Source organism: Artibeus jamaicensis, unplaced genomic scaffold, assembly GCF_021234435.1.
Source record: "Artibeus jamaicensis isolate MK-2021 breed Jamaican fruit bat unplaced genomic scaffold, CSHL_Jam_final contig_2259, whole genome shotgun sequence".
NCBI classification, from domain to species: domain Eukaryota; kingdom Metazoa; phylum Chordata; class Mammalia; order Chiroptera; family Phyllostomidae; genus Artibeus; species Artibeus jamaicensis.
Window position 1 is genome coordinate 9,070,551 of NW_026521468.1, and position 17,648 is coordinate 9,088,198.

The following is a 17,648-nucleotide window of genomic DNA, read 5'->3' on the forward strand; positions in this document are numbered from 1 at the left end:
GTCCTCTGGTACACTGGACAGCCCAGCCCCGGGGTCAGCGGGGGTCACACGGTGGCTGATGGCAGTCGGACATTGCGCTTAGCCTGACCATGGGCCCTGATGAAGACCGAGAAGCCCCCAGAGCAGTGCGCTCTCTGGTCTCAGCCCTGTGGCGGGTCCTTCTCACATGGGGCCGACGTGCAGAGGTCTGCCGGGGGCCCCGCCCAGCTTCGGAGAGACAGGCCACGACTCTCAGGCTGCCATCGGCCCCGTTGGGCTGGTGAAGTCACTGAGCACACGTGCGGTTTGTGCGGGGAGGGGACTCCGAGCCCCTGTGGTGGGGTGGGCCCAGCACATTGTGGCCTCGGGTTCCCTGGTGCTGTGAGGGAGTGTGACAGGAGGGCCACCAAGGCGGGCACATGCCACATCACATTTCGGTCAACTGCAGACAGTGTAGCAGGTGTGAGGTGGTCCTGGGAGATGGCAGTGGGGCCGCGGCTGCGAGGGCCTCCCGGGCAGCCCGCTGCTGGGCGTCTGGGGTGCCAGGGGCCGCGGGGCCGCGCCGTACGTGGAGGTGCGGGTGGCAGGTGGCACCTGCGGATGGTGGGCACCTCTTACTGGCTTACGTGTTGCCTGTGCCGTGCTCTCACCGTTCTTTTACCACATCTCCAGTGCTGCCAGGAACTGCTGTGGGACGGTCGGACGCGTCACTGAGGCACTGTGTCCCGTGTTCGCTGCATTTCTCCTGATGGCATTTTCACTAGTGTTGGGTTTAATCTGACATTGTCTGGTTCGTTGTGGCTCCTGAGAGTACAGATCCCACGGCCAGTGTTCCCAGGCAGAGGCCGCACTAAGTGACTACGGCCTGGGACGGGGACTGAGTGACAGGCATTCGCGCTGTGGTCTCGGAGCCCCTGGTGGGTCTGCGTCACGGCAGGTGCAGGGCGAACAGACGTTGGAGAAGGGCCATGTGGGGGACATGGGAGACGGCTGGCGACCTGGGGTGAAGACCAGGCACAGAAGCCGCCCCTCTCAGCATCGGGTGGCCACGGCCAAGGCCGAGAGCATGTCCGTGGTGCTGATGGAGAAGGCTGGGCCCAGCAGCGATGCCGGGCTTGCTGCCGTCTCTGAGAGCACTGGCGCGCGGGCAGCCGAGGCTGTTGGGAAGCTCCCGGTGTGCGGAGTGTGCGGGGAAGTGACTCGCCAGAGCCAGTATTCAGCGTGGATGGAACCTCTCTGTTCTGAAAGGGGCACCTGAGAGGGCGCTCATCTGGGCGGAGGCCACCTCTGTGCTAGTTCCAGGGCTTTCCAGACGGGCATCCCGGCTCGGGGCAGTGCCGCAGGCTGCACATGGGAACTCTGTGGGCACAGGGCGAGCCCGGGGCTGTCAGCACGTCTGCGGTTGCACTGCCAGTGTCCTGCAGGAGTCACGCCAGGTCACAGGGCCCTACCCCCGCTCCAGGAGGGCCTCTGGAACTGCAGGACAGAGTGCTGTGTGGAGAGGGGTGCCCCTTTCAAGGCGCAGCTTCTCTTTCACAGGCGCCCGGCACCCGCCTGTTGTCAGTGGTCCGGACCTCAGGTCAAAGTGGCATTTCTCCACGCACGCTTCTGTGAGCTAACAGATGCGGGCTTACATCAGCTTCCGAGGCCCCCAAGCCGGGGAAGACACTGAGAAGTCGCCGGCTCTGCAGGGTCTCGTGGCTCAGCCTTGCCAGCACCAGGGACCTCGGGCCGGAAGTGATGTCACTGAGGCGGGTGTGAGCACGAACGGGAAGCAGACACTCAGGAGGTTTGCCCACGACCTCAGAGGGTTTGCTGGGGATGCTGAGGTGCAGACACCAGTAGGGCCAAGGTGGAGATGGCAGAGAGCGTGATCGTTGGGTACGGCCGAGGCCCATGTGGAGGAGCTGATTGATGGGGGTGCCGGAGCTGGGAGCGGGCACAGAGCTGAAGAAGAGGTGAGAAGAGGGAAGCTGCAGGTGAAGACAGCGCCAGGAAGATTCCAGTGAAGGGTTTGGCAGAGGCGTTTTCTGGTCTCAGCAAGCTTCTTTAAAAGCTTGAAAACATGGACCCCGGCGCAGAGAAGTTCTTATTGGTAGAGAGGAATGTGCCTGGTGCTCTGCCTTCTGAAAAGCACGTCTGTGCCGGGAAAAAAGCAACAGACCCAACAAACCGGCCTGCACTCATTTGTGGAGAGAGTGACTCCCAGGAGCAGCCCCAGGCTAGTCCTTCAGGGGACATTCCAGGAGAAGGCGTCACAGGAGGTGGCAGCTCTCTGCTGTCCCGGCCCCAGCCGCCTCCCAGTGGGAGGAGGTGTGGAGGAGGAAGACAGGGCTGTCAATGACCCTGACCCTGGGTCAGCCTGGGCTGGTGTGTGTTATGTGTGTGTCTCAAGCAGCCCCGGGGCCGCTAAGGCCAGCACAACAGCACAGTTCAAAGTTAAGAACTCTAACGGGAAAAAAATGTAGACAATAAGGTTTTAAAGAAAGAAAGTATTTTTGTGCAGCTGTACAGTGTATATTTTAAACTAATTGCTGTTACAAAATAATTGAAACATTTAAAATACTTTAAAAGTTTATAAAGTGAAAACGTTACACTAGAATAGGTTAATTTGCTGAACGAAGAAAATTTTTAACGAGTTGGTGTAGCTTAGGTGTTTGTGGAGCCCGTGGTGGTTCACAAGGGTGTCCCCAGGCCCGCCCTCTGTGCCTCCCGACTCCCCCAGGGCCACTTCCCGCCCTGAAGCCTCTCTCTCCACGCCTCGTTCTCGCTCTGCCCCTTCTCTGCTGAGCTGCGTGCGATCCAGGCACCAGTGTTCCGCAGCACGCAGCAGCTGCCGGCAGTGTCCCATGCGGCGACAGGCTCTGCAGGTCTGTGGCCCGGCCCGGGAGTGGGAGGCTGCACCCTCTGGCCCCCGGGTGGTAGCCAGGCCACCCAGGTGTGCATACATGCCACCGCGACGCCTGCACGATGGTGGGGCTGCTCACGGTGCATTTCCGCACGGATCCTAGCGCTGCTTGTCCCTGATGCCCCCAGAGCTTGCACACGCTTGTCCCTCATAGGGTGGCCCAGCTGTAACCTCTGCTCCCACCCCCGTCCTGGGTTCATGCCAGCGATTGGTGGCTTTACATTGACTCCCCTTCCAGGCTCCTCTTACAGAATGTCACCAAGCCACCAGTAAAAACAGCTCCTCCCACAATAATGCACTACTTTTCGTTGACGTTTTGTTTTCTCCTGCAAGTAGTTTTTCAGAGTATGTGTTTTCTTGATGCAAATTTATGTTAGTCAGGGTTCTAAAAAATACCTAGTTCTTTAAAAAATTTTTTTCTTCTGTTGATTCTGGGGAGAGAGTGAGAGAGGCACAGAGAGAGTGAGAGGAACATCGATCAACGTGGAAGAGCAGCTCTGGTTGCCGTCCGTCAGCATGTGCCCCAGCCGGGGACCAAATCTGCAACCCAGGCGTGGGCTCCGACTGGGGGTTGAACCTGCCACCTTTCGATTTGCAGGACGGCGGTCAGGGCACCACCTAGTTCTGTGTAACTTCTGGGAGCCCCCAGTGACCGGGCACGCACTCTTCAGGGTTTCTTTCTCGGTGTACTTCTAGAGAGAAGGGCTTGCTTTTACGAATAACTTTTTAAAGACGATTTTAGTATTTTGGGAATCATAGGTAACAGATGACTGTTACTTGCGAAGTGAGTGGCTTCTGTGCTCACGCATTGCTTGTCAACGCGCAGTGTCGTGAGCCTCAGTTAGAGCTGTCGGGCAACTCAGGCCCCTGGGACTGTGCCCGGCGTGGCCACCGAGCAGCTCCTGGCGGCTGCCCAGGCCTTTGTGAGTTCAGTGCGTGTCTGCAGGGGGAGCCCGACCGGGAAAGGCTGGTTCTCAGCGCCTGGCGTCCAGGAGGCGGGAGGTGTGTCCCGGTCCCTTCCGTGTTCTGTGGCTGTCCCGAGGCTTCATGTGCGGTCCTCTCCACGGAGGACGTGCTGTGGGCGGGCTGAGTGGGGCAGGGCAGGCACTTTTGATTCTCTTGTTGTTTTCCTCTGTGTATATACTTCAAGGTATTTTCTTTATGTTTACCATAGCAATTGAATTTAACATCCTAAATTTAAAGCAATTTACTTTGAAATGATATGAACTTCAGAAACACACAGAACTCTGCCCTCAGACACGCCCCCACGTTGCCGTCCCAGATCACCTCCGTGTGCTCGTGCTCGTTTCCTCACGCGCCGCCTTCGCCGGGGTCTGTGTGTCCGCCTGGACAGGCGCCGAGTGACCGTGTGCTGACCTTCCTTTTCAGCCGGAGGGTTCCCCGTCCGCTTCCTCGCAGAGCAAGTCTGATGTTGATGAGCTCTCGCAGCTTGTGTTTATTGAGAGGTGTCCGAATTTCCCCCTCAGTTTCGAGGGCAGTTTTCTCAATGTAGTTTCTGGTTGGCAGTGTTTTCCTGTAGTCCTTAAATGGAAATCACCCCACTGTCTCTCGGACCCGGAGTTTCTGAGGAAGATTCCGCCATTCGCCTCCTTGAGCAAGTCCTTGTGCGTGGGGAGTGACTTTGAGATTCTCTTTGTCTTCTGGTGGTTTGACTCTAATGCCTCAGTGTGAGTGCTTTGAGTTTATCCTACTGGGAGTTTGCTGAGCTTCACAGATTTGTAAGTTCCTGTCTTTCATTTGGGAAATTTTCAGCTATTATTTTTGCGAACGTTCTTCCTGCCCCTTTCTCTCGTCATGGGATTCCCGTGATGTCGTGTGGGTCGGTCTGCATGTCGATGTCCCCGAGCCCTTCAGCCTCCGGCGCTCCTCCCCCCTCCGCCCCCCTTCCCCCCGCCCCCGGCCTGCTGCTGGACCTGGGCCCTCCACGTCGCTCGGTCTGCGTGCCCTTCAGCTCCAGGACTCCCATTCCCTCTTTCCTGCAGTCCGTCTGTCTGTCTTCCTGATCTGTTCACACCGTTTTCCTGGTCTCCTTAGTTCTCCGTGGTTCGTGTCGCCGTCTCAGCACATTCCACACCCTTGTCCTTGTCCTGTGATCTTTGTCTGCATGTCCTAAGTCTCACCTTCAGAGACGGTTTCTCTGTGACTGTCTCGCTCCCCCGACTGAGTCATGCTTTCCTGTTTGTGCTTTGTGATTTTCTTGTTGAACACTGTTAACAGCTCTGGAAATCGGATTCTTCCTCCTCCCTGGGGTTTGCTGGTTTTGACTGTTGGCGGCTGCAGGGGCCCTTTTCACCAGTGACGTTCCCACCCCTTAACGGTCCCACCCGGGTCACCCGTTGGCTTTTACCTCGTGACCCCGTAAGTCCTGTTGTGGCTTGGGTTCAGCTGGTGTTCGACCGAGAGCTCCTGGAGCACTGGGGGCTCGCCCCCTCGGAGGCTTTGCAGGCAGCCTTTGCCTCAGGCAGTGCATTGAGTGTGTGGCTCAGTCTTTTGCTACAGACTGTGAGGGTTGTTGATTGACTTGCAGTGTTCCGAGCCTTTTATTTTTTTAAGATTTTTAAAAAATTATTTATCTTTAGAGGGGAAGGGAAGGAGAGAGGGAGAGAAATAGCAATGTGTGGTTGCCTCTCGTGTGTCCCCTGCTGGGAACTGGCCTGCAACCCAGGCATGTGCCCTGACTGGGAATGGAGCCGCGGTTGTTTGGTTCGCAGGCCCAGGCTCAATCCACTGAGCCACACAAGCCAAGGCTGTTCCGAGCTTTTGCCTGAATGCTGAGCAAGGGGAAAGGCAGAGGAATTGTCTGTGCTGGCCCCCCAGGTAGCCCCGAGACAGGTGAGAGCGAAGGACGTGACCACCTGCAAGTCAGGCTCTGCCCCCACAGGAGACCGTCACGGTGGCAGCCCCGGCTGTGCCCGCCCGAGATGGTTTGTTTTGCTCCAGCACCGAGGCCTGCAGCTCCCCTGCCCCCTTGCGGTGCCCCTTTCCCAGCTCGGCAGGTTGGGCGCACTGACCACTGGCCAGCCAGGCTCCCGCTCCTGTTTGCTCTGCGAATTCCACGGAACTGATGCTTCTCCCGATTGTAGTTGAGAGCTGAGGTTCACACCGATGTCCAGCTTCCTTGGCTGTTTTTTTTTAACCACTAAGCCCTATTTGAGGTCAAGAAAAAGCCAGGAATCGGAGGATGGCCCTGGGCGGTGTGGCTCAGTGGGTTGGGCGTCGTCCCACAAACCGAAAGGTAGCAAGTTCCATTCCAGGTCGGGGCACAGGCCTAGGGTGCAGGCCAGGTCCCTGGTTGGTGCAGGTGAGAGGCATCCAATTGATGTTTCTCGTCCTCTTTTTCCCTCCCTTCTCCTCTCTAAAAATAAATAAACGAAGTTTTTTATTTTTTAGTTGGAGGATGGAAAACCTGCAAAGCCAAACTAAAACAGGCTTTTTATTTGCACACATTTGTCTCATCCTTTTTGGTATTTAAATTCTGTAAACCACTTGGGGACCAAGGTGACCCCAGACGACACTGAAGTGTCGAGAGCAGTGTCTGCGTCAGCAGGAGCAGCCAGGGGGCCGGGGGGGCTGACAGCCTGACACCCACCTGCCTTTCAAATGCCATCCCGGTGGCTCGCGTGCGCAGCTCTGGTTCTGGCGTTTGCGGTTCCCTCGCACTTGGCCGACGCTGGACCCGAGCGCCCTTCCACGGACCCGCTCGGCACCTGTGTGTCTTTTCTGGTGAGATATCTGTTCGGACCTTTGCTCGTTTTCAAATCAGGGTGTTTGTTTTCTTCTTGAGTTTTAAGAGTTTTTTGTATCTCTTTGCTGATAGTCCTTTATCAGGTGTGCCTTCTGCAAATGTTTTCTCCCATGCTGGCCTTTTTTTTTTTGACAAACGTCTTTTAAAAGGAAGAAAAAACAGTAACTGAGACTCATTGAGTGCTGACCTGTGTTCCAGGCACAATTGTAAGTGCTCCTTAAATAAAATTTTTTTTATTGTAAAATGTAACATAATCTCTACCATTTACTGCTTTTAAAAGATTTTATTTATTTACTTTTCGAGAAAGGAAGGGAGAAAAGGAGAAACATGATCTGTTGCTTCTTGTGCGCCCCCAGCTGGGGACAGGCTACCAACCCAGGTCTGTGCCCTGAGCAGGAATCTGACCGGTGGCCTCCCCCTTGTGGAAGGGCGTCCAGTCCGCTGAGCAGCCGCGGTGTCCAGGGCCATCTTTGCCACCGTCCAGGTACACGGGTCAGTGGCGCCCACGTCCATGCTGCTTTGCAGCCATCACAGCACCGCCGCTGCTTCCCAAGCTCGGCCCCCACGGGACACTGACCACCTGGCCCTGGCCACCACCTCTGCTCCTGCCTCCAGGGATCTGGCTGCTCTGGGGCTCGTGGGCCCCCACAGGGGCCTCCCCGTGGTTTCTGACCAACGTCACGGAGCCGAGCGTCCTCCAGACCGTCCCTGTGGTCAGAGGTGCCAGACTTCCCGGAGAGACGTTCTTTAAAGGCAGACAGCACTGCGTGGGGCCGTGCGTGGAGGCCGCCCACACTGCGGGGTCAGCCACATCCAGAGCGGCCGTCTGGTTCCCGGGGAGGCAGAGGGGAAAGGCTTTCTGTGCAGAGTGGTAGGTGGGGCGTTTCTCTTCAGGGGTCTTGGGGTCGCCTCCTGGGGCGTTGCCCACAGGGAGGTGCCCAGTCGGGGGCCGGGGGCAGGCACTTGGAGTTGGCTGCTCTGGGCTGTGGGGAGCTTCTGGCAGGGGAGCCTTGCAGTTTTCCTCTCCCGCAGCTTTAAATGTGTGTGCTGTGTACGTTAATCGCCAGTTGACAACAAAAATAATCATCGATGTTCTACTCTGGCCAGTGGCCTAGTGGGTTTGTTATTTTTGAAGTGAGCCATCTGATTCCCTGTAAACTAGAGTGTTTCTGGAGAAATTCTTGGAAAGGGCACCTCGCCGAGCTCAGCAGGCAGCACACGGCACGCTCAAGTCCCCGGAGGCGGGGAGCAGCAGTGCGGGGTCTCGGGTTGGGGAAGTGGCGCCATGCGCATGCCCAGCGCCCTGTCACCCCACACACGAGGGTGCTGTCGCAGGACATGTGAACACTCCTAAGTGGGGTAATTAGAGCCTATAATTAGCTCCTGCTCAGCTCAGGTCAGGACTGGCTGCCGCCCGATTTCAGGTCAGGGTTTTTGGAGCTGTGTGCTTTTCGGAAATTGTGGGCAAGCGGCTGCAGACTGTTGGGGTCACACAGGCCCCCTGAAGGCCAGTCACATGGCGGTGCACAGCCTGCTGTCCTCCCCCCGGGGGCAGGGCTGTGCCACCTCGGGCTCAGTGGCTGACCTGCCCGGACCCTCCGAACGCTCCCGGCCTATCCTCCCCGCCCCCATCGCTCCCGGCTCAGCAGTTTCCCACCTGGACTTCTGGGGTCATTTTGTCAGTTGGTCTCCAGTCTTATTATTCTTCACAGTTGCTTTTCTTTCTGTTTTTATTATTGTCTACACACAGAAAAGCACCAAGATACGAATTTAAAGCTTTAGGAGAACCCACGGCGGTGGTCTGTCCCTGCTCAGGGTACCTTGTACATCAGCAGTCTCATAGCTGCAGAAGCACTGGCCCGAGTCCCAGGCCGCCAATGGCTTCGCTTGCTTTGAACTTGCTATATGATGCAACAATCAGTACTTGCACATTTAAACTTCAGTCACCGTCACTCAAACTTCAGCACCAAAGTATTGTCCATCTGATGCAAACACACCTATCGAGAAATTTTTCTCCACTGCTCAAGACAGTTTTTGAACTCGTTGATTTTGGTGGATTTTTAGTGCTTCCGCCATTTTTGTTTCATCTCTTCCCCATTAACAAAATGTTTCCCTTTGTGGACTTTTATCATCTGGGGAAACAAAAAGCCATTTGGGGCGAGATTGGGTGACTAGGAGGGTGAGGCATGGGTGTCATGCCGTTTTTGGCCGAACACTGCTGAACACTCAACATGGTGTGGGCAGGCGTGCTCGTAAATCACCCGTCAGGAAATGGGCAAATGCTCTGAGTCTTCAAAACAAAAAATTCACTGAAACGGAACGCAGCCTCTCACAACACCACCAGCCGGCACAGCGATGCGGCTGGGCTCCTGGAACACTCAGCTCCTAGGGGAAGCCTGAACCACAAAGGGCCCGCCCTCAGGAAGATAGTTCTGGTTTGTTGGGGTTCCCCTCTTACATGGAACCCACAGAGGGATTTCAGGGGTGGTGGTGGTCTTCACTGACTGCGTGTTTGGGGGTCAGCCAGCATTTTCGTACTTGGGTGTGGAGCCCTCGTTCTGTTGCTGTCCTCCAGGTCTCCCGTGGTCAGCAGTGTGAGTGTGCAGAACCGATGTTCCGCCGTCCATGGGCTGCGGGCGGTTTTATCTGGGGCTGTTGGGACGGACAGTGCTCCCGGGGTGTCTGGTGAGGCGGGCCTGTGCCATCACTCTGGGGACATGGCCACACCTGCTCCTGCGGCTGGGCCCCCACCCCTCCTGTGCCTCTTACAGCCCCAGCCCTGGGTCTCGGCGTGCGGGCACTGGCAGGCACCCTCTCCTGCGGATTCTGACCTGTGTTCCGCACAAATAAGGACGTGGGGGAGTCTTTTCTTGTGCGCACTGGCCCTGTCTGCGGAAGGAGGGCTGTCTGGCAGCTTCCCTGGCACTCCCCCTCCCCCTCGCAGCGCCGCCGTCCCAGAGGCCCCACCCTCTCCCTGGACTACGCTTTTGTTTTCTCGCCCACGACGTGGAAGTGACTGTTTTCATCGAGAACCGTGGGGATGGAGAGCCGTTCCCAACGTCAGACGTAGGTGACAATGCGCCTTTCAACGGGAAACTCAGCGCCGCGATTGCTCTCACCGCTGCGGAACTGGCAGCCTCACTCACGCTCACGGTTTGAAGAGCGCGGCCCTGGCCTGGCTGCATGGCCCGCTGGGTTGGGCCTCCTCCCATGAACCAAAAGGTGGCGAGTTCAATTTCTGGTCAGGGCACGTACCTAGGTTGTGGGTTTGATCCCAGTTTGGGACGTGTAGGGGAGGTAGGCAATCAAAATTTCTCTCCCACGTCGATGCGCGCGCGTGTGTGTGTGTGTGTGTGTGTGTGTGTCTCTAAAATTGACAGACACATCGGTGGTGAGGCTTTTTAAAGACAGCACAGCCCTGGGCGGGGAGGGGATGTGGTCAAAGGGCAGGGACCTCAGTTACAAGACGAGCCAAGTTCTGCGGGTCTGGTCATGGCACGGCCACTCCCATCAGCACCGGCGGGTTCGGACGTTGCTCAGAGTGTCGGTCGGCCTTGGATGTTCTCCCCGCACACGAGCGCCGTGAGGATGAGCAGTGCAGAAAGCTGGCGTTCGAGCCCGCGGCGGGGCTGCTCTGCTCTGCGTGCGTGCGTGCGTGCGTCGGGGCGTTACGTGTGCACCTGAAACTCACACGTGACATCTCGATGAGACTGCACAAGTCCCCGCGATCCTAGGCGCTATTTCCCGTGGGCTTATAGGCAAAACAAAAGCAAAGCGAGGTTTTCTTGTGTACGTCAGTCTGCAGAGTGGGTGTACACCCCGGGAAGACCTCGAGCTGGTCCGCGAGGGGAGGGGAAGGCGCGCGTCGGGCTGTGTTCCTCGCTGAGGAGTGTTCTGTGCAGATGCGCCCCCACTGCCAGGCCCGCTCTCTGGGAGCTGCACACCCGGCATTTTCCAGGCAGGACTCAGGACTCAGGTGACCCAGGCACCTGCGAGCACCAGTGAGCGTGAGGGCGCATGGCCAGATGCCCAGGTTGGGGCGACAGGCTCGCTCCCCTGGCGCCACCCTGGCACCCTCCGGCCTGCAGAGCTAGCGAGCGAGCGAGCAAGGTGCATGGCACTCTGTCCCACGTGGTCTGTCTGCCTTTGTGCGCCAGCTGCGCCCCAGACGTGGGTGGTGTCTTGCGTGGTCTTGGGCTGCATTTCGGTGGACTCGTGGCGTGGAGCATCTTCCCATGTGCCGGCGAGCTGCTCCTGTGGGCTTTGGGAGGACCCCTGGGGCTGTCTGCAGGGCGCTGTGTGTGTTCCTGCATTTGAAGAGGTGCGTCCGAACCTGTCCTTCTAGAGATGGCAGCGTTGTGCCTGTACCCAATCCTGTCCCTTGCTTGCCGTTTCTGGACGGCGTGCTGTTCCCCATGGGCTCTGTGACTGTGCACTCGGGAGTGCGGTCAACAGCGTTGGAGGCTCCTGCTGCGTTAGTGGGAGAAGGGAGGGGCCTGGGTGCGGCCGGTGGGCACGGGGGCTTTTAGTTCAGTCTGGGCAGCTGTGTGTCTCTCAGAGAGCCTGCCTTGGTGGCGTGTGACCGTCCCACCTCACAGAGGTGGGACGAAGGAGCAGTCCTCCCTATGGGGCACCTGCTGTGTGCTCAGGGCTCATGTCTGCTTGGTTAGCGAGGCAGCCCAAGGGCACTGGAGCCGTGGGTGTGGCGGGATGTGACCTTGGGGGAGAGGCCTGAGGGGTGACTAACACACCTTGCCGGTGGGGTCTTCCTCAGTCCAGCGTAGGTCCTGTGTGACAAAGGTCCAGCAGAAGCGCTGGGAGCACAGAGCGTCCCAGGGAGCGCAGCAATGCCAGTGCCGCCGCCGCCACCCCCAGCCTGGTCTGGCGCGGACAAGGCCCCCGTGCTCAAGGGGTTTCGGGGCAGCAAGCAGGGGCAGGGGACACAAACACAGTTTTCACCCAAGCCCGAGAAGAGCGGGGGGGGGGGGGGGGGGGGGCACTGGGCTGCCCTTGGGAAGCTGCTGATCACTCCTGTGGCCGGAAACCCCAGCACCAACTCGGAATGTTCCTGGACCCAGGTCCCTGGTTTGTGGAGGGAAGACGGTCACACTCTCAAAGGGGGTGCCGGAGAGGAGCTGGTGTGAGCACGGCGGGTGGCACAGGGCAGGGGCTGTGGGACATGGGGTCCAGTGTGTGGGAAATGGGGGGGCTGGAGTCTGTCCGGGGGGCACTGGGCGTTGGGGGAGAGGCCGGGCTCCGGCACAGGTGTGCGGAGGAGCCCCAGGTAAGAGCTGGAGAGGTAGGTCCGGCGGCTTCTCAGTCCTGCTCTGGCCTTCGAGGCTCCAGAGCATCGGTCCCCAACCTTTGTGGCACCAAAGACGGGGTTTGCAGAAGACAGCTTTTCCACAGGCTGGCGGGGCAGTGGTTTTAGGGTGATTCCAGCTCCCCTCCTGCTGCGTGGCTCGGTTCCTCCCGGGCCCGGAGGCTGGGGACCCTGCTACAGAGGACTGACCTCAAGGGACCTGAGGCAGGGACTTCCAGGGAGGGCAGCAGCCAGTGCCCAAGTGCTACGAGGGGCGTCCTGGAACGTGGGCGAGTGTCACCTTGACGGTGGCAGGGACGTGGGAGGTACCCTCCCTTGGTGAGTGCCCAAGTAGGCCAGGGTGGTGAGCAGGGCTGGCCGAGTGCCATCGGCTGGTCCTGGTCGTTCTGCTGTCTATAAATAGTCCCCGAATCAGGCGCTTGTAGCTGGTACAACGCCCAGACTCCGAGACCAGGAGTCTGTGGAGCTATTTTTAACCTTTATTCTTTGAAGGCGTTTGGCTTACGTTTCCTTCTTTTCTTAATTTTTTATTTGAGTCACAGCAAGGCAGCTGTACTGAAGGTGAGCCAGAATGTTAAATGGTAAACCTTGTCCTCTACAATTTAATGAGACTGGTTCTTGTTTGCACAGTGAAAAAGCTGGTATTTTCTTAAAGGAATAGGAAAGACTTTTCCTTCTGAAATAAGACACAGCTGCAGTACTCTGTTTCTGCTTGATGACCTGGTGACACACGTGTTTACTCTGAGGGGGTAGTGGGCCGTCAGCCTGTTCGGATCTGTCCTGAGTCTGCTGGGAGCCCCGGGACAGAGTCACATATTGTTTGGGGAGGGCAGTGGCATGGGAGCCTCTCTGGGCCTCCTGCCCTTCTCCCTGCCCGGCCAGTCTGGGCAGCACTTCTGCAGGCCAGGGCTGTGCAGCCCTGAAGTGCGGCCTGGGCTGTGGCCCCATTCGTTGGGCCCCCCCCTCACATGGGAGGGCATCTGGAGGGGCCTCTGGGTGCCGCCCCACAGCACATGAGGCTCCTGTGTGGCTCCGTGTCTGGGGGCAGGGCTCCCGCCCTCCAGAGCTCAGACAGGCACTGACAGTGGCTGCTCCATTCTAGGTGCACCTTCCGATTCCCGAGCACCAACATCAAGATCACGTTCACGGCGCTGTCCAGCTCCAGCGAGAAGAGGGAGCCACCGGAGGCACCCGCGTCCCCGGGGAAGCCCGCACAGGCCCACGTCTCGCCCCTGACCATCAGCATTCCAGACTCCATGGCCCACCTCCTCAGCCCCCTGCCTTCCCCCACGGGGACCATCAGGTATGGGCTCCGGGTCACTGAACGCCCCCCCCCCCCGGGCTGGCAGGTGAGGGGAGGGGGAGGCCTGGGGTGGGCGGGATGCTGCTTCCTTCCTGAACACCCCTGGCTCTCGGTCCCCGTGCTGTGACCAAGGTTCCCGGGGGTCCCTGTCCCTCTTGAGGGCTGTTGTTGCTTACGTGTGAATTACAGGGGCACACAGTCTGTCTGTCTGTCTGTCTGTCTGTCTGAAGTCTGGGGTGTTGTTTGCTGTGACTTTGTGTTGGTTCTGATGACGTGTTTTTGGACTCGTGAGCTGCATCCCGTGGGTCCCAGTGAAGTGACAAAGCTCAGAACGAACGGGCCCCCCTTGGGAGATGGAGGACGGCAGCGTCGGGCATGCTGTCCTGCTTGGGTCCCGCTGAGCTCACAGGACAGTGAGGCTCCGGTCAGAGCCACCACCCGCCCCCGAGGGCGAGTGTTCTGGAGCCATCAGTCGGCCGCTTGTGGCTGAAGCGGGGCAGCTGTGCCCTCGGGGCTCAGGCAGGTGGGGCCTTGCAGGTTGCATCTCTCGGGAGAGAGGCTCTTGGCAGCCTTAGGGTGGAGTCGGCCCCTGAGCCGGCCTCTCGCCCTCCGCCCGTCTCCAGCCTGTTCTCCTTGCTCTTCCCTTCCTCTGCCTGGTCGTTGCACCGCTGCCGGCGTTGGCCAGCCCGTGCCCGAGCTGGGGGTGCAGGTGGAACAGGCGGGCAGCTGCGGGGGCCCCTGCTTTTCCCAGACCCATCGTCAGCCGGCCATCGGGCCACTCGTCCACCCCACACGTGTGTGTCCTGGGGGGCCGGCACCTGGGCGTGCACACTTGTGGCCTGGAGTCTGGGGGCTGCAGGGACGGGCCGCGCCGGGCGCTCCTGCCCTCTCCCCCCGTTCACTCCGCTCTGGTTCCATTTTTTGGAGGTAGCCAAGGTTTCTTAGGTATTTTTCTCAGACGTTTCCTGTACACTCGCAATACTTGTCTTTTCCCCCAAAACACAGACGAGATCTCACCGTGTGTTCTTTTCTGTAACTTACTGGGTTGCAAAACTTTTTGAAACAGTTTTTCTTGGCGTCCTTCCATTTCCATCGCCCCTTCTCTGTACAGTTTGATTCTCTTCGGAAAAGCAAGTTGTCACAAATGAACTTGGCCTTGAGTCCACATGGAGGTTAGGAGGCAGCGTTCCTGGTGCCCCCACCCGACCTTGTGAAAGAAAGTGCATGTGACGCCGGGTCCCCGCTCCTGCGGCCCGCGGAGCCGCCCTCACCACAGCCTGCGGCGGGCTGTTGGGACCTGGCCCGGGTGGCTGCGGGTGCGTCCCTCACAGCGTGTCCTCCGCTCCCCAGGGGCTCTGTCCTCGGCCCGGCCCGGCACCGTTGGACGTTTCGGTTGGACTGCACCTCAGTTTCCTCACTGGTGCAGCGGGGACCCCTGCCTCCCCTGGAGTCTGTGTCACGACCACGGGAGACTCCCGTGGGAGCAGAGTCCTGGCCCTGCGCATCTTGGGGGCGAGGACGGCCCTCGATCCTCCCGTTCACAGTCGGTCTCGTCCCCGCAGTCAGAGCCCGTGGCCTCCATGGCGGACTGACGGGGTGGTCTCTTCTCGTTCCCAGCGCCGCAAACTCCTGCCCATCCAGCCCCCGGGGAGCAGGGTCTTCAGGGTACAAAATGGGCCGTGTGATGCCATCTGACCTCAGTTTAATGGCTGACAACTCGCAGCCAGAGAATGAAAAGGAAGCTTCGGGTGGAGACAGCCCAAAGGTAATGTCCTGCAGCCCGTGCGTCCAGTGACTCCCAGCAGGGCCGTGGGTGCGAGGGGGTCCCAGTGGGCACGGGGCCAGTGCCACGCAGCACCTCACAGACCAGGGGGACAGGGTGTCCCTTGTTCCTTATGGGGTCACAGGCACTGTCAAAAATGGCTGACGGTGGCACACGTGCACACATCTGAACACACACACAGGTGCCTAAAAACGCCAGAATCCTGAATTTCAATGCATTCAGTGGGAGTTTTCGTGACTCGGGTGACGTTTTCCCCGCCCCTCGCGTGCAGGACGACTCGAAGCCGCCCTTCTCCTACGCGCAGCTCATCGTGCAGGCCATCACCATGGCTCCCGACAAGCAGCTCACGCTGAACGGGATCTACACGCACATCACTAAAAACTACCCCTACTACCGGACCGCCGACAAGGGCTGGCAGGTGAGCGCGTGCCCGCAGGTGCTGGTGGGCAGCGGAGAGGAGGGTCGGGCTGCGGTGGCAGAGTGAGGCTAGTGAGGGTGCTGTCTGCGGAGAGGGGACGCCGTGGCTGTGGCCCCGGGCTGCTGCTGCTTCTGACCCCTGGTGCCGGCGGAAGGCGCTGCGGCGGCGGGAGAGCAGCTCTGCCTGCTCACCGGGCCACGGCGGGGCAGGCGCAGGTGTGGGGGCCGCTCTCCTCGCACACCCTGACCACACGGCTGCTCCCTGGCCAGCGGACGTCCTTTGCAGTGGTCGAGGTGAGGGTGACGGAGCAGCGTGACAGCACCTGCCCCAGCCGGTCTGTACAGTCAGTGACGGGCACGTGGTGCTCTGCACTGGGGCTTGGTGGTCACTCCCGTGGTCCCACCCGGGTGGTCAGGTTCCCACAGAACAGTCCGAGGAAAGTGGGACCCCTACCCTGCCCCCGACAGGCGGAAGAACGGTCTTGTTCTCAGAGAGAAGCCGGTGGCCTGTCCCCACCTGGCTTTGCTCTCCTCAGCCCACAGTCTTTTTTGGAGGAAAAGGGGACCTGCCTTTTCCTCCAAACCGGAAGAGGGCTGAAGGCAGCAGGGCAGGCGGGGGGTCCCCGCCTCTGACGGCGGCAGACTTGGTCTTGGTTTTCTGGAGCAGCTGATCAAGAGGCGCTAGCTGTACCTCAGCCATACCCTGTGCTGACGTGACCCAGCGGTCCCCGAGGCTGCTGAGACACCGCAGTGCTCACAGCGTGTGTGGGTGTGCGGAGATCCCGGACCGCACCACGCACGGCCCCCCACGTGTCCCCAGGGAAGCGCCTGGTGAGAGGCCTTCGGGGCCTCCAGGCTGCACCACGGCCCCGGCCGTTCGCAGGTCAGGCCCCGGCTGGCATTTCTAGCGGAAGGTTAATTGGGGAGTTTAGAAATGATTGGGTAGTCCGGTCTCTCTTTGACTTTATTAATTTCAAATGTAAACATTAATGCGAATGCTCTCAGCCAGCTTTTCCCGTCCTGTTGGGGCGCTGGGTCAGGCTGGCTGCAGCCTCGGGGGCCATGGGGACCTGCCCCAGCTCGTCATAGAGAGGGGGCAGGAGTGGAGGGGGACAGCCACCACGCGCCCTCAGGAGAAATGCGCCCCCGACGGCGTGCTGAGCACGGCTCGGCCTTGGGCCTGTTGTCTCCTCTGCTGCTTTGCCGGAAACTCGGTCCTGGACTAGTTTGTTTTAAGTAGTTAGAGTTCTCTGCTCCAAAAAGTATTTCAAAGGGTTGGCTGTGCCCCTAAACAGGGGGGACAGCTCGAAAGGCCAGGTAACTGTAGCGACGTTTCGCTTCCTGCCTGGACAAATGGTGGAAACTGACATAGTCCCCCTGGAAGTAGCTTCTTTCCTGCGGCGCTGCCTCTGCCCCTCCTGCTGGGGGCGCCCCTGCAAGGGACCCAGAGGAAGCACATCTTGACTCCTCAGCAAAGAAGTCGACAAACGTCCCGTGTGCGTCTGTTTCCTAGAATTCAATCCGCCACAACCTCTCTCTGAACCGCTACTTCATCAAAGTGCCGCGCTCCCAGGAGGAGCCGGGCAAGGGCTCCTTCTGGAGGGTGGACCCGGCGTCGGAGAGCAAGCTGGTGGAGCAGGCCTTCAGGAAGCGGCGGCCACGCGGCGTGCCCTGCTTCCGCACCCCCCTGGGGCCGCTGTCGTCCAGGTAAGGGAGGGAGGCCTCGAGGAGCGGTCAGCGCGTCCACCCCCCCGTGCGTCGGTCCACTTTCTTCGGGAGGCGGGGCCTTGGCAGACGCACTGAGAGCGACTGTGGAGGCGGGAGGTGGGCAGACAGGCAGTGTCCGCGCTGCTGCTGCGCTGGCGTCGGGACAGGCCGGGCGGTGTGCGGCGTCGGTCAGATGTCTCCACCTGCAGCGGTGGCCTCGCCGGGCTCACGGCCTTGCCGGCCCGCGGAGCTGTGTCCTCCCTTCCCTCTGCCCCGCACCCTCCCCAGTGCAGCCTCACCGCTGCTTAAACTTGGATCCGTCTGTACAAGGTTAATGGCCTGATTTCAAAATCATGTTTTTAGCTTCATTAATGGATACTGTTTTTAAATTAAAAAATAACCCTGGCTGGTGTGGTTCAGTGGGTTGAGCTCTGGCCTGCAAACCAAAAGGGCGCTGGTTCG

The 17,648-nt window shown here is 59.3% G+C and overlaps 1 protein-coding gene across 2 annotated transcripts in view; it reads left to right on the forward strand.

Moving 5' to 3' along the window:
* FOXK2 (forkhead box K2) overlaps positions 1–17,648 on the forward strand; it is a 28,051-nt gene that overhangs the window by 5,919 nt on the left and 4,484 nt on the right. For both annotated transcript variants that reach the window (XM_053660678.1, XM_037157898.2), the window contains exons 2-5: positions 13,079–13,279; positions 14,897–15,044; positions 15,334–15,480; positions 16,993–17,186. In XM_053660678.1, the coding sequence (XP_053516653.1) occupies positions 13,079–13,279; positions 14,897–15,044; positions 15,334–15,480; positions 16,993–17,186 (690 nt within the window). The remainder of the gene's footprint in view (positions 1–13,078; positions 13,280–14,896; positions 15,045–15,333; positions 15,481–16,992; positions 17,187–17,648) is intronic.